This window comes from Somniosus microcephalus, chromosome 5 (genome assembly GCF_052327205.1).
Source record: "Somniosus microcephalus isolate GS21.2 chromosome 5, FLI_Smic_1.0, whole genome shotgun sequence".
In the NCBI taxonomy this organism is placed as follows: Eukaryota; Metazoa; Chordata; class Chondrichthyes; order Squaliformes; family Somniosidae; genus Somniosus; species Somniosus microcephalus.
The window spans coordinates 284,730,870-284,745,341 of record NC_140991.1 but is presented as its reverse complement, the minus strand read 5'-3'; the positions used below and the strand labels follow the sequence as shown (position 1 = coordinate 284,745,341).

The 14,472-nt window shown below is 40.2% G+C and overlaps 1 protein-coding gene across 2 annotated transcripts in view; it reads left to right on the top strand.

Moving 5' to 3' along the window:
• anks6 (ankyrin repeat and sterile alpha motif domain containing 6) overlaps positions 1 to 14,192 on the top strand; it is a 48,317-nt gene extending 34,125 nt beyond the window's left edge. Inside the window, exons 11-15 of one of the 2 annotated variants that reach the window (XR_015078532.1) lie at positions 712 to 895; positions 2,519 to 2,586; positions 3,587 to 3,630; positions 6,619 to 6,735; positions 8,362 to 8,458. Coding sequence is in view for 1 of the 2 variants with exons in the window: in XM_085989062.1 (XP_085845188.1) it covers positions 712 to 895; positions 2,519 to 2,586; positions 6,619 to 6,735; positions 8,362 to 8,458; positions 12,628 to 12,677 (516 nt within the window). In the remaining variant the exon portion in view is untranslated. Of the gene's footprint in view, positions 1 to 711; positions 896 to 2,518; positions 2,587 to 3,586; positions 3,631 to 6,618; positions 6,736 to 8,361; positions 8,459 to 12,627 lie in introns of those variants that run through there. The other variant, XM_085989062.1, reaches the window with a different exon arrangement.
• The last annotated feature ends 280 nt before the right edge of the window (positions 14,193 to 14,472 follow it).

Sequence of the window (14,472 nt, the reverse complement as noted above, 5' to 3'; positions counted from 1 at the left end):
AAAATGACTCTCGTAGCTTTATTTGTTGCAAGATTATAATAATCCAGATTATTATGGAATCAGAATTTTGGTCAACATTTTCTGCATTGGCAACTATCAAACAGTGGAACAGCCACGGAGTTGGAGTATTATATACTTATCTATTTTTGCAAGAAAAAGGGAATGTAATCTAAGTCGAAAGGTTACTTTTATATCCTCAATAAAAAGGATTATGCTAGTCAATTGGTAAAAGGTCAAATATACAAATTCACAAGTGCTCCCTCCCCTCCAGCTTTACGGATCAGTTAAAAAAAAATTAATTGAGCAGTGAGTTATGTACTGAATTTTTATGCAAGTCATTGATGTCGTGGACTGATTTCTGATTGCCTGATTTGGCTGGAGGGGGATTTTCCAGCGTTTTTCTCCCTTATTAGCCCTGGGTGTGTTTTTTTTTGCGCCTCCCAGGAAAGTACATGGCTTGGGGAGGGGAAGGAATTGTCCCGTCATGATGCTCCAGACATCCTGAGTGTGGGGCAGGCTTGATGGACCAGCTTGCCTTTTCCTGCCTATTATTTTCTTGCGTTCGTATTGTACTGCATTGATAAGAAACGCAGGCTGCTTGACACTGGGCAGTACACTAGAATGTTTGTGCGCTTGCAAACATATTAAACTATTGTCGCACTAGCATTGCAGAGTGTAAAATCATATCAATTATTTATTTTGCTAATACAGAAATGTGACAAAGAGCGTCCATCGTCTGGAACATCGTCAAATTCGAAGAGCACCTCTCCTACTCTGACTCCATCACCATCCCCCACCCCGAAAAGTCCCCAGGGAGAATCATCAGTGTCCTCCTCTTCACATCAGCAGTCTAAGAGCAGTGGTGGGTCCAGTAGTGGAACCCTCACAGATGAAGGTAATGCATATGTGTAAGAAAGGGATTTCCCCCCCCCCCCCCCCCCCACTTCCCCCTCGAGGGATTTGGCAGAGATCAGGGATTTCTGGGCTAAAACTTTATTGCACTACGTGTGGTACAATGTGCCTATACACTCGTGTGGTGTGCCACCGGTGCTGCTGAAAATATCAGCTGTTTCATGGATTCACTTTTTTTCACAATGAAAAGCCCTTGAGTTTTACAATAAACCATTTAAACTATTAACAGCAATATTCAGACAATGGTCATGAGTCATACGGTTCAGTACCTAGACAATTGGATATGGAGCACAAAATGCTGGAAATACTTAGCAGGTCAGGCAGCACCTGTGGAGAGAGAAACCAAGTTAATGTTTCAGGTCGATGACCTTTTGTCAACTGGAAAAGTTTAGATGTAACAGTTTTTAAGCAAGTACAGAGGCAGGGGGAGGGGAGGAAAGAACAAAAGAGAAGGTCTGATGGGGTGGAAGGCTGGAGCGATTAAATGACAAGAGATGATGGTGCAAGGCAAAAGGAGATGGTAATGGGACAGGTAAAGAAACAAAAAATGGGAATATCCGAATCAATAGCTGCCATCCGAAAAAATGGGGGCAGAGGTTATAGTCTGAAATTGTTGAACTCCGTCTTGAGTCAAGAAGGCTGTAAAGTGTCTAATGGAAAGATGAGGTGCTGTTCCTCGAGCTTACTTTGAGCTTCATTGGAACAGTAGGAGGCCAAGGACCTAGCAGTCCAAGTGGGAGTGCTCCGGAGAATTAAAATGCCAGGCGACCGGAAGCTCCTAGCTATGCCTGCCTTTTCGTGGGATATGTGGAGCATTCTTTGTTCCAGTCCTGTTCAGGCCCCCTCCCTCACCTTTTTGTTTTCTGGTACATTGATGACTCTAACAGTGACATTTCCTGCTCTTGCCCCGAATCACCATTGGCGAACGTGCCTTCAGTTGCTTAGTCCCTAAGCTCTGAAATTCCCTCCCTAAACCTCTCCACACCTTTACACCTCTCTCGTCCTTTAAGATGCTCCTTAAAACCTACCTCTGACCAAGCTTTCAGTCATCTGTCCTACTATCTCCTTATATGTGGCTCGGTGTTAAATTTTGTTTGATAATCGATCCTGTGAAGGGCCTTGGGACGTTTTACTGCATGAAAGGTTTTTTATACTTGTGTGTAAACCTAGAAATTTGCTGACAGTTTGGGGCTTGAAAGTAGGCGAGTTGTCTTGTACATGAACCATTGTGGTGGGTGATAGCTTGCTCTGGTGTGTGCATTCACCTGCTCCTTGCAGGTTTCCTTCTGTCTATTTTGGATTCTCCTGCTTCTGTCTGTCGTGGTGGCAGCACGTCAAACAGCCAGAATGCATTAAAATCACATTTCCCATATCCTTGGAAGCCATGGTGTTTGGATAGTAGTTTGTGTTTTCTTTATTGGGGCTGGAAACTGTGTGAGGGAGGTCCTCTTCTATTAGGCTTGTCCTTTGAGTCCATACAGTATTTCTGACTTGCCTCCTTCTCAAAGTTTACTGCATCATGACAACCTTAACATAGTCCAAATAAGTATGATTTAAAGTAATCTCCGCTGATAGCACACGCGTGCTCTATTATTTTTCTCCCCAGATGAATTATCCAGTATCCTAAAAAAGCTGTCGCTGGAAAAATATCAACCAATATTTGAGGAACAAGAGGTAATAACCAGTATTGTTTAATTTTCTTCAGAAATGATATTCTGCACATCTTTCAAAATTATGTGTAGAATTTTAACTCGTGTAAAACTTTTTCCATTCTACTTTAAACCTCCATTCTGCAAGAATGGAATAAAAGGGAATGTAACATCTATCTCCATAACAAAGCATTTTATTGTGTAAGAGCAACTTTAACGTATGCTGTATTCCTTTCAAATTGCATATACTAGGAGCTTTACCGTCTACCTTTAGATGTGTCCTGTCCATAATTCCAGCTGCTATTCATTAAAACATTTTTCTTCCCAAACTTGGTAAATAACTTCCTTTTTAAAGAATGGATCTCAACTTTTCTTCAAATGAGTATACTGGGATCAGTGCTGGAAAGATTGAAGAAAGACCCGAGGTCATGGTGCTTATGATTTTTCATCAGTCTTTTTTTTCTACCACTGGTAGTTTTTAATTGTATTTCAACATTTTTTAACCCACAACCTTCAACTTTTATCTTCTTCATCATCAGAAATTCTTGGCATTTTTTTCAATGCATAAATCTCCTTAGGTCACACACCACTTCCTAGCTGAGATGCAGCAGGAATGCAGTCTGTTTTCAAACCTCTGCCAAAGCTGGTCTTGAGCTTCTCACTAAGAAGTGAACTAAGATGGTCTACTTGCTCTTTCACAACTTTTTTCTCTTAAACTAGTTCAAAAACCTCTTTCGTTCCCTTTAATTTTTAATTGACTTTTTGCAGATAGGGGAAGCAGGCACTTTGAATGTTGGTCACCATTCTGCTTTCAATTGTTTAATAGTATTTTGCTTGGTCTAATAATTCTTGTTGTACTTCTTTTTAATTTTGCCCTCCAGATGGAGTCTTTTTTAAAAACTACTCTAGTTATTGTGATTCCCTGACAGCCCTGACTCTTGCAGTAGTGTTTTTGCTCATTTCTGTGCAGTCCAGTGGAGTATAGTATCCCATTTCTATATTTTCTTTCTTTTGTCTTTCTGCAGTCTTCCACTTTAATTCCCTCTCTAGCAGTGAAAATAACCAGATGGTAAGTATTCATCCTAGTACAGAATGTCTACCCAGTCTAATTTTGTGATGGTTTCTGAGTACATATTTACAGAATTGGTTCTTAAAAACCTTTTTTCTTTTAAGCAATCTAAAACTAACAGCAGCATTGTAGCTGCTATTATGTTTACATGAGTACTAAATATAAAACTGACTCGGTGTGAAAAGGCCTGATGTATGTGGGCCCACAACACAACTGCCCTAATTTGATATTTAAAACTATTATTGAGGCCACAAGGTTGACTGATACGTTAAATGAAAATGTCTCACTAGTGCAATAAGGGTTGCTATTCTGTTGTTGGGACAAAGTAAAGGAAACTCTATTCTGCATCTAATTCAAGCATTGAGAACTGGAAGTGGGAAACGATTCCATTTTCTAGTGCTAACATCCTTCACCCTGTTGCGAACAAGCAGAGCAAGAACATCCATACTGCGCTTGACATCAGTAATGTAACCGGCTTCTCTACGAAACAGGATCTGTTCACAACACTACAATGTCCCTGATTGTCGTTTCAATGATCAGTGTAAAGAAAACTCAACAAAAACATGTAATTTGCACAGTCCAGTTATAAGGTCAGCTATTGTTGCTATCTGATTAGATTTAGAGGTGCTGTTTAAATGCTGTTGGTTAAATGGTGAGGGATTTCCACAGTGGGGTAAGTGTTTTATGGTGAATAGTCTTGTAGTGCAAAGCTTGTGGAATTAACTTTTGTATTTTGCAATACAGCTATTTGAAAACAGCTTTCACATCCATCACACACCTGAAGTGGACTAACAGTGGCCATGTTCTACTGGGAAACAACACCTAAGGGTGAACTCTCTTTACAACAGTTGTGACTTTTTGCTCTCACATGACCATCCCAATTATACACCACATAAGAGGACCTCTCGCACCTGGACCACCAGTTCATTGTTCCCAGCAGTGGATAAATATTTGATGCTTATGTCCAAGTTACACCTTCAAAAAAAAAAAAAAGCAACCCTTGCTGTGTCTGAAATTTTTCTTCAAATCTTTCTTCAGTACGTTACTGCATTTCCATAAGATTTGTTCAGATTGTTCATCTATTCCTTATTCTTTAATACCACCACCTGCATCAGTTTTAGCACTCTGTAGAGTTTACAGGCATTTACTGTAGTAGATACCTATGACCAGTACTTCTGTGGCATGGCTGCTAAAGCATAGCCCTGGGTCCTGCATATTTTTGGCAGATGTGCTGGAATGTTGTCATTCTGCCTTGCCTAACTACAAGCTCCCCTAGCTTAATGCTGGGTCATTATTGGATCAACACTTACCATTATCTGTAGTGCACACAGATATTAGCTTTACTAAAATCAGCAACTAGTATGATGCTCAACTGAATATGGAAGACATTTGTACAGTAGTACTCATCCAGTTTCTGGTGGCGTAAATCTTATTCTTGAATATATGCCACATTTTACTGGCCAATGATTGAAAATTATCCATCCATATTCATGTGACTGCCATCTCAATCTTCTAATCCTCTTATTTGGAGTTTATTAGGAGAACACAGTCTGGAATCTCAGTTTATGAGGGCAGTCCATCTCTGTTACTAAACTGGGTCCTTAGTTTGGTTTTGCACAAATGAATGTACCCTATTTTTGAATGTTACTGTATTTGCAATCTGAAATACCGGTCATGAAAAACTGCACTGTTGGTGGCTCTAGTTTCAGTACTTGGAACACATTGGGGTTTCCTGCCAAAGATTGTAACCCATTGAGCCAAGCAGTTGTGATTCTTTCCTTTTTATCCTTCTTTCTCTTTCCCCCCCCCCCCCCCCCCAAGAGAGTTAGAAACAATGTTTAATTGTATGGAAGCCTGTCTCTGGCATCTTATGTGAACGGTACCAAATCCCTACATCAATTATCTATTTATTTTCTGTGCTAATAAGGTCTGTTTCTAAGCAACACCTGGCCATGTAGCTTGTCTGTATCCTTTGTTGTTGCTATCTCTGGTAGGAAACTTGTGAAAGGCCATACCATGGTAGCTTCCTGTATATCTCTAAGAGATGTATATTGACGACATCCTCACTCCAGTAGTTGAGCACCTAACCTAGGCTGACACTTCCATGCAATACTGAGGGAGTGTTGCACTGTAGGCGGTGTCATCTTTTGGATGACGTGTTAAATGGAGGCCCCATTTTTCTGCTCAGGTGGATGTAAATGATCCTATGGCACTTCTTGAAGAAGAACAGGGGAGTTCTCCTGGCGTCCTAGCCAAAATTTATCCCTCAACTAACGTCACTGAAACAGATTATCTGGTCACTTATCTCATTGCTGTTTGTGGGACTTTACTGTGTTCAAATTGGCTGCTGCATTTGCCTACATAACAAGTGACTGCACTTCAAAAGTAATTCTTTGACTGTAAAGTGCTTTGAGATGTTCTAAGGCTAAAGGCACTACAATAAATGGGAGTTTTTTCTCCTTTTTATATGAAACCAGGCACCTAAAATGATCCACACATCTTTGCCAAATATTACTGTTTGGATTTGCAGCCTGGTAGGTTTGCCCTGGCAACTGGTTTTTATTTCCCTGCCAGGACTCCCTCTTCCTCCTCTGTGGCCTGAGCTACTATTTGTTTTCACACTTGGAAATGAAATGCAGAAGAAAGAAACCTTGTCTTCATTTTTCCAGTGAGTATCCTTCACCATCATGATTTCCCTCCCTCTCCCCTGCCTTTCCCTGAAACCTTATGGTGAAATGCAAATAATATACTTTCCACAGATGCCTAGTTTTAAAAATGTGACTTTCCAGGGCATAGCATGCCTTTTTAAAGCGGCTTAATAGCAGGGCTCCTTAAGTGGGGACCTCTGATATACCAAAACTTCTTAAAGGAAGATTGTGTCCATTTCCCAATAGAACCTAGTGTGTGGAGGAAGCTTATTAGATAATCTTGGAATATATGGCCAATGCTGAAGTATCCAAAGGTATGAACTCTCTCTTGTCCCTGCAGGTGGATATGGAAGCATTCCTTACACTAACTGATGGTGATTTGAAGGAGTTGGGTGTAAAGACAGATGGCTCAAGGCAACAGATCTTGGCTGCAATCTCAGAGTTAAATGCTGGAAAGGTATGGATAGAAATAACTTTAGTACGCCAATGGAAAAAAATTCTGGTTGCTAAAATTTGGTTAGTTTTAATTTGTTTCTTTGAATATTTACCCAAAGAGACACAGACCTTTTATGAGCACAATGTAAGGAAATATCTTTAAACTCAATTAAATGATTCCTTGTGGTTCAGGCTCGAGTGTATTGAGCGTATTACTCAGACACCAATAGTATAATAACTATTATGGCTACACAATAGATTCATACAAACTGGTTTCCTGCAGATCCAAGGTGATCAAGCTTGGCTTCCGTGAGTGTTGGACTTCCGACTGTCCTGTGAGTTCTAACTACAAGATGGCTGCCAGCTGTATATCCCTCTTTACCCATCTGTCACATGTCCAAAGCCCTGGACTATCCCAGATAGTTAATGTGATTACTGGCTGGTCTATTCATCAGTTTTCTCCCCCTCCATTGTTCCAGCTAACCTTCAATATTAACACGCATCCTTATCTGACAATGACCTAGAGATGTGATTAAATTTGATGGGGCTCTTGACACAAAGCAAATTCTAACACATGGGTACATATTGGAGCTGTTCACCTACATTGACGGTCACTCCGAGAAAGATAAAAGGGCTTGTTTTTTATTTATACCACAGTAACCACTTTCTAATAATTCCAGAAGTTAGAATTTAATTTTTATAACCATTAGTGGCATTTTCAGTTAAATTTTAAAAAAAAATGAAAATGAAGAAACTATTTTCCTTCAGCTCTCTACACTGTGCTGCCTGGCCAAGAATGGTGGACACCCTTTCACCAGCCTTATCAGCGCTCCTTTTAAACTGGCCTCCAGGACGTCTACCCGAACAGTTTTGGACAAATTTCCCTCTGGGTTCCAGGTCTTCCTCCCAGGCAATGTTCCCTCAAAGCTGCGTGGATGCACAGTGTCTGTGAAGTCCCACGCAGTCCGCTCACCGGCTTTTGCATTGTAAAAACCGTGCATGCACAAAATTTGAATGGATCGCTCAACAATTTAAAAGGACCACGCAATTAGAGGGAACACTGCTCTCAGGTACAGTGTACCTGGCAGCTAAGTTGAGAATTGACGAGTTAACCCGATGAGGGAGTGGATGCAACAAGGTGCAGCTCTGGGTCCAGCTTGTCATCTAAATCTGTACCTGCTGATACTAATTTGACTAGAATTGCGTGCCACATAAATATAATTGTTTAATTTATTTCTATTTAAAATATTCTGAATTTGAATGTGAACTTTAATTTGATATCTCTTTTGTTTGCAGCAACTGACTATAGGTTCATGCTCGAGCTCTCTAGGGTCAATGTGTTTGTAAGCTCATAATCGAGCGTTCCTACATTGAAAACTGACCAGTTAGAGGGGGAAAAGTTCAACTGTCTTTAACCCCTGACCTACTCCAGGGAGCCCACAAAATATACAAAGAGACAGGTAGTAACTTGCATCCATTGCACCTACAGCAGTGGACTCCTGGCAACATCGCCAGCAGCACCACTTGTACAGCTTGCTCCCTAAGCCTCCTGCTCTTGCAGGTCTCCATTCCCCGGCCTGCCATCAGTGCTGTAAGGGATGTACTACTATAGTGCTAATATAAATATTGAGGTTTCTTTTAAATACAGGGTCGTGAGAGGCAGATTCTACAGGAAACTATTCACAACTTTCATTCTTCTTTCGGGAGCAGTGCAAGCAATTCTCGTCAACAGAATTTTCTGCAGTGTAAGTTCTTTTTCTGAATAGAGAGCAATTGATGAATAATTTACATGTGGTGCCCTTAAACCATAGGAGTTCACATCCTTCTAGGAATAGCATGCATACAAATCGAGTAACTATGGAAGTTTAAGGATTCTTGTGTTAAGTTTTCAGTTTCCAAAATGCCTGCTGTCCAATCTTGCTGTGAAAATACTGCCCGAGGTCTTGATGGCTGCCTCGTTCCCATTAATCTGAAGGTCTACGCTCTTTCCAGCGGGACGTAGTTAGATTTCTACATAGATGTAGGCTATGTTGTTTATGGTTTATAGAAGGATCAAGTTTTATATAGGCTTTACTTCCATGACTTTGAATATTCTAGTCCCAATTTGAAACTGCAGTATTTGTAACATTAAGTGAAAGCATTGTTCTTCAGGTTGTGAGCCTGACTTGTTCCTGTTGCTGTACTCAAAACACTTTAAAAATGTAATCTAAGGCCTTTAGTTAGTAGAAATGCATTCCATAAAGACATCACTGGAAGGACTAGTTTTGCTGATTTGACCGACAAGTTCTTTATGGGTTTAACAATGGAAGATTCGCTTTAAGATTTAAAATTAAATGTGACCAGTAATTTTACTCATTTTATTTCATTTAATGGCATAAAACTGAACTGGAACAACTTCATGTTATATATATCTTTTAGTAGAGTAGCGCCTTTTGCCAAGTCCAAAAATGGACAGGAAAGCGCAGGGCTCGGGGATGGTATTAATCTCCATAAAATATACGAATAAGTAACAATGTTTCCCATCTCGTCCCTTCGAAATCAAGACACAGGAACACACCAAGGAAAAGAATGGAAAATGTCCAAAAGTCTTGCTTTCATTCAAAGCAAATCACAATTTAAAAAAAAAAAAAAAAAAAGTGCACGCACATTCCCAGCCCCAAACTCGTATCAAAAATGCTCTTGACTTTTAGTCTTCGGAATGCCACAGGACACACGTTTCGTCAGGGTTATTGTAGACTCCTGGCATCGGGTCTAAAGGCAACTGCAACATTACAAATTCAGAACAATTATTAAATCTTGTTCATTTAAAAAAAAAATGATGCCATCTCCTGAGCATTAAAGGTTTTAAAACCGGTTCAACAAGAAAGCACATTTTACTGCTATCTCATCAGAAATAGGACAGGTTGTGCAATGTTTTTCCCGCCACCTTTTACAGGAATTTTTAAAAATAATTTATCTGGTATGCTACCGTGATAGTGGGACTCCACCCACCTTCTCGACAGCATAGATTAAATGACAAAATAGCAATTTATTGCTCAGATGTATACAGATACTAATTCATGTTATAAAGAAAACGAAATAGTTGAGCAGCTGTTTTAATTTGGTAGAGAGAATTACCGTTTTAACTTGTGATTAATTTTAAGTTAAAATCAGCAGTGGAAGCCAGGACTGAATTCAGCAATCGAGAGGGTCGGTTACCATTTGAGTATTGGGGCGCTAGAGAAGAGTGAGTGGAGCAATAACTGGTTCAGGAATGTACTCTACTCCTCTAGTGCTGTGATATTTCAATGCCAGCTCGCCCTTCTGTCTCCCAGCTTCAGGCTAGGCTCCCACTGTTGATTGCGTTTTAAACATGGAGAGATGTCTTGCGTTCCTGACAGTCAACATAAGGCACACTCCCAATGTCTACTTTCTTTGGCTAAACCTAATGCTCCTGTGGACTAATGTCAGTTTGATTTTTAAAGGCATTTAATATTCAACAGTGATGTGCATTTTGTATAGTCCATCTATAAAATAAACTATTCAAGATGCCAAAAGACTGCCAATAAGAAGTTCCCATGGTTGGATTACTGATCTGTGCAACCCAACAGTGTTGTATAGCAGGGGTTCTCAAGCTTTTTGCTTCCGAGGCCCCCCTTCCGTGTTATAAAAATTCCATGAACCCCCGTAACAAAACACAAGCATTCTTTTCTGTATAATTAGTTATTAATAGCTTTATTACACCTTGCGTAAAGAAGTATTTATTAAGTCCTAAATTTACATAAACAAAATACTGCGGATGCTGGAAATCTGAAATAAAAACAGAAAATGCTGGAAATACTCAGCAGGTCAGGCATCATCTGTGGAAAGAGAAACAGTTAATGTTTCAGGTCTGACGAAAGGTCATGTTTAGGAACATCAGTGGTCTCCCCTGTACACTGATGGGACAAACTAACTGGCGGATCCCCTGAAATCTTCTCTCAGACCCCTTGGGAGCCACTGACCCTCGGTTGAGAACTCCTGTTCTATAGCATGTGGTGGGAGGCACACTATTTTAAGACAATTTTTGATTGGAAATTAGTGTTTTAAAAGTGCTATATGAATAATTTACAATTTGTGTAAGAGTATATTTCTGATGAACAAATAATTAAAAGTCTAATCAACGAGATAGAGATTGGTAAAATGTTGTAATTAAATAGATCCGACCTTTTCCTTCCTGAGTCTTTTGTAGGTCAGCACTGAAGTTTGTAAAATGTGTTTTATTTTAGTGATCTTTGTCCTTCTATTTTCTCACTACTTTTCTAAAGAGCAGAAGCTGGGAAGGCTCAAAACAATTCAGTTAAAAGTATGACAACCTCAATTTTTCTAATCTGTGCATACTGGAAGGAAACATTGATTCATGCAGAGCGTTTTGTAATTAAACACTGGAAAACCCAAATTTAAAATGACTAGACAGCGACCTCCAAAGCCAGCCAGGTAGCCACCCTAATTATAAACCAATACACTGATGCTATGGATTATGTGACAGAATATTCTTGTAATAGAGCATTCAGACAGCTGCATGAAAATACCTTCATTGTGGTTGTCATTTAATACAACAACTTGCATTTACACCGTGCCTTTAACGTAGAGCAACATCACAAGATCCTTCAGAGGTGTAAACAAAAACATTTAGTGACCCTTTAAGTTTACAAACTTAATTGTGAAGGCTGACTTTTCTCAACAAAAGAAAATGAACCTGATTAGAATGATACAGCACATAATTCAGTCCATCGTGCCTGTGTCGGCTCTTTGAAAGAGTTATCCAATTAATTATACTTCCCTGCTCTTCCCCATAGCCCTGCAAAGTTTTCCTTTAGGTATTTACCCAATTCCCTTTAGAAAGTTACTATTGAATCTGCTTTCACCACCCTTTCAGGCAGTGCATTCCAGATCATCATAACTGGACTTTTTATCCCACTTTCACTGCATACCACAAGTGCTTATTGTGCATACACCACACTGCTTCCTGTAACACCTCTTTCCTTTCCCACCCCCCCCCCCCCACCCCTCAAAAATTAAATGAAGAACATACCATGTTGAGAATTGCTGGCACAGCATGAATTCTAGCCCACGGACATCGTACTAGAGCTGCAGCATTGGGATCACTTAACTTCCATACATTATTTTATTTTTTAGCTTTGGATGGGAATGAACAATACTACCTAACTGCCTGCTTTTGGGATGTCACTAGATGGCTTCTAATGGAAAAATGGTGGACATTAAAAAAAAAAGTTTAGATTGTTCAAAAGCAAAGTTTGTTTTCCCACATCTATTGTGGGTATTGTCTCTCATTTGGAGAAGTCTTATTACTGGTAACTTTTTAAAAATTCTTTCATGGGATCTGGCAAAGCCAGCATTTATTGCCCATCCCTAATTGCCCTTGAGAAGGTGGTGGTGAGCCGCCGCCTTGAACTGCTGCAATTCATGTGGTGAAGGTACTCCCACAGTGCTGTTAGGGAGGGAGTTCCAGGATTTTGATCCAGCGACTATGAAGGAACGGTGATAAACTTCCAAGTCAGGATGGTGTGTGACTTGGAGGGGAACTTGGAGGTGGTGGTGTTCCCATGCACCTGCTGCCCTTGCCCTTCTAGGTGGTAGAGGTCGCGGGTATGGGAGGTGCTGCCGGAGAAGCCTTGGCGAGTTGCTGCAGTGCATCTTGTAGATGGTACACACTGCAGCCACGGTACGCCAGTGGTGGAGGGGGTGAATGTTTAAGGTGGTGGATGGGGTGCCAGTCAAGCAGGCTGCTTTGTCCTGGATGGTGTCGAGCTTCTTGTGTTGGAGCTGCACTCATCCAGGCAGGTGGAGAGTATTCCATCACACTCCTTACTTGTGCCTTGTAGATGGTAGAAAAACTGGTGTGAAACTTAATTTACCTATTTAATTCCCACAGCTCCTACTGCCTGGGTTAGTAGACCAGTTCCAACATCAGACAAGAGATAACCTTGAATTGGATGGACGGTTAAGAGAAGGATGATTTTTAACGTAACCTGCACAAGCTGACTTTAAACCCCAGCGTTTCAGTGCACATGCACTACAGTAGTGACTAAGGTTGCAGATGATCTTTGGGCCATATATTGTTCACCTATAGAAAGGACTTGTGAAAATATAACCCAGAAGAAGAGCCATCTGACAGCCACTGCTCTACCGTGCCAAACTGGATCTGAGGATGGAGATCGAATTTGTCACGAATAGCACAATTAATGAAGTTCTACCTTATTTGAATGTTTGGTTTATATTTGATATGTAAAACACTTTGTGCTAGCTGTTAAATTAAACAACTATGCAAGACACCTTTCAATCCAATAATTTTGCATAAATGCAGTGTTAAAAATAAAGTTGCTAAATACTGAAGCGATTGCAGTGCATGACAAGTTGCATAATGCAAGATACAAATTATTGTTCTTGTATTACTGCAGCCCTGTGCTGTGACGAGTGATCATGTCTTATAGCAAGCTGCTGCTCGGTCAATTTCACTTATGTCCATGACTTCAAGATTTGTCTGCCTTTATTCCAAGGTGTGTATTAAGTGTGATTACCATAACAGTAAGTAAATGAAGTATATCAAAGCCTGTGATTAATTTGTTTACTTAAGCATTCAACTCCGCTACTAAAGAAAATTTAAGAGCCTGATCAGAGACCAGGGCTACTGCAGAGGCTAATTATCTTTAGCTTCCACCAGTGGCAGTATTCTATCTAAGATTAATTTGAAGTATGGTAATTGCTTAAAAAAAAAAAAAACTTTTCCCCCCACTATTAAGCCAGGGTGAGCTACGGTTATGGCATTACCATATCTTGGAACGAATTAGTATTCAAAATTCATAGACAAGATGGGGGGGGGGGGAATCAATTTCTAATCATTGAACATGGTTGCACTTTTATGATTATTAATTTAGACTTGATTTTTAAAAATGTATCCATGAGTTTGCTGCATTTCCCAAAGGGACTATGCTACTGGAGTACAATAGAATATCAGCTGATAAATGCTGTCTTTGACAATAGTTTCCTCCGTTATACAGACCAGAAGTCCCAGGTTCAATTCTCAGCCTGTGTTAACTGATATCATCAGGGGCAGCAGTAGACAGTGCAATTGGGCTTGGGAGGGGAAAAGCAGGCGGTGTTCCTGGAGCTGATGGCTATCCATTGACTCCTGCTAGCAAGTGTGCATCTGTGGATATTACAACACTCACTGTCTAGGCTCCTAGACAAAAATTGGCCCTTTGCAGCTGACTGAAGCGAAAGTAATACAGATTTTAACTGGTTTGTACAACCCCATACTAATGAATTCTCTTTAAGAGTTTGATTACATAAGCTCATCCATGACTATACAGCAGTCAACTGCAAAAACAAAGCTTGAAGAAATGTAGAGCATGTATAAAGTGCTACTATTGTAATTATTTTGCTTTGTGTAAAACCAATATTCATGGCTGTATAAAAATAAACATACCTGAAATTCTATTTAATGGCTTTTGAGTCTTAAATGCTCTTTAATCGTCAGTTGTCCATAGCTACTGCCTAGTATTTTCACTCGTCGTCGTATGTCCCAACAAACCATAACTCGGGACTTTTCACAGGCTCTGGTGTGAACGATGGCATCATCAGAGCAGATGTGATGGAGAAACTGGGAAAAGGAATGGAGTCCTTACAAGAAGTGGATTGGGAAGTATAGTCAGGTTGTTGGTGTGTTTATAATGTTAGTAGAAAGCCCATCCCCAGAGACAGTGAAAAGTCCAGGAAG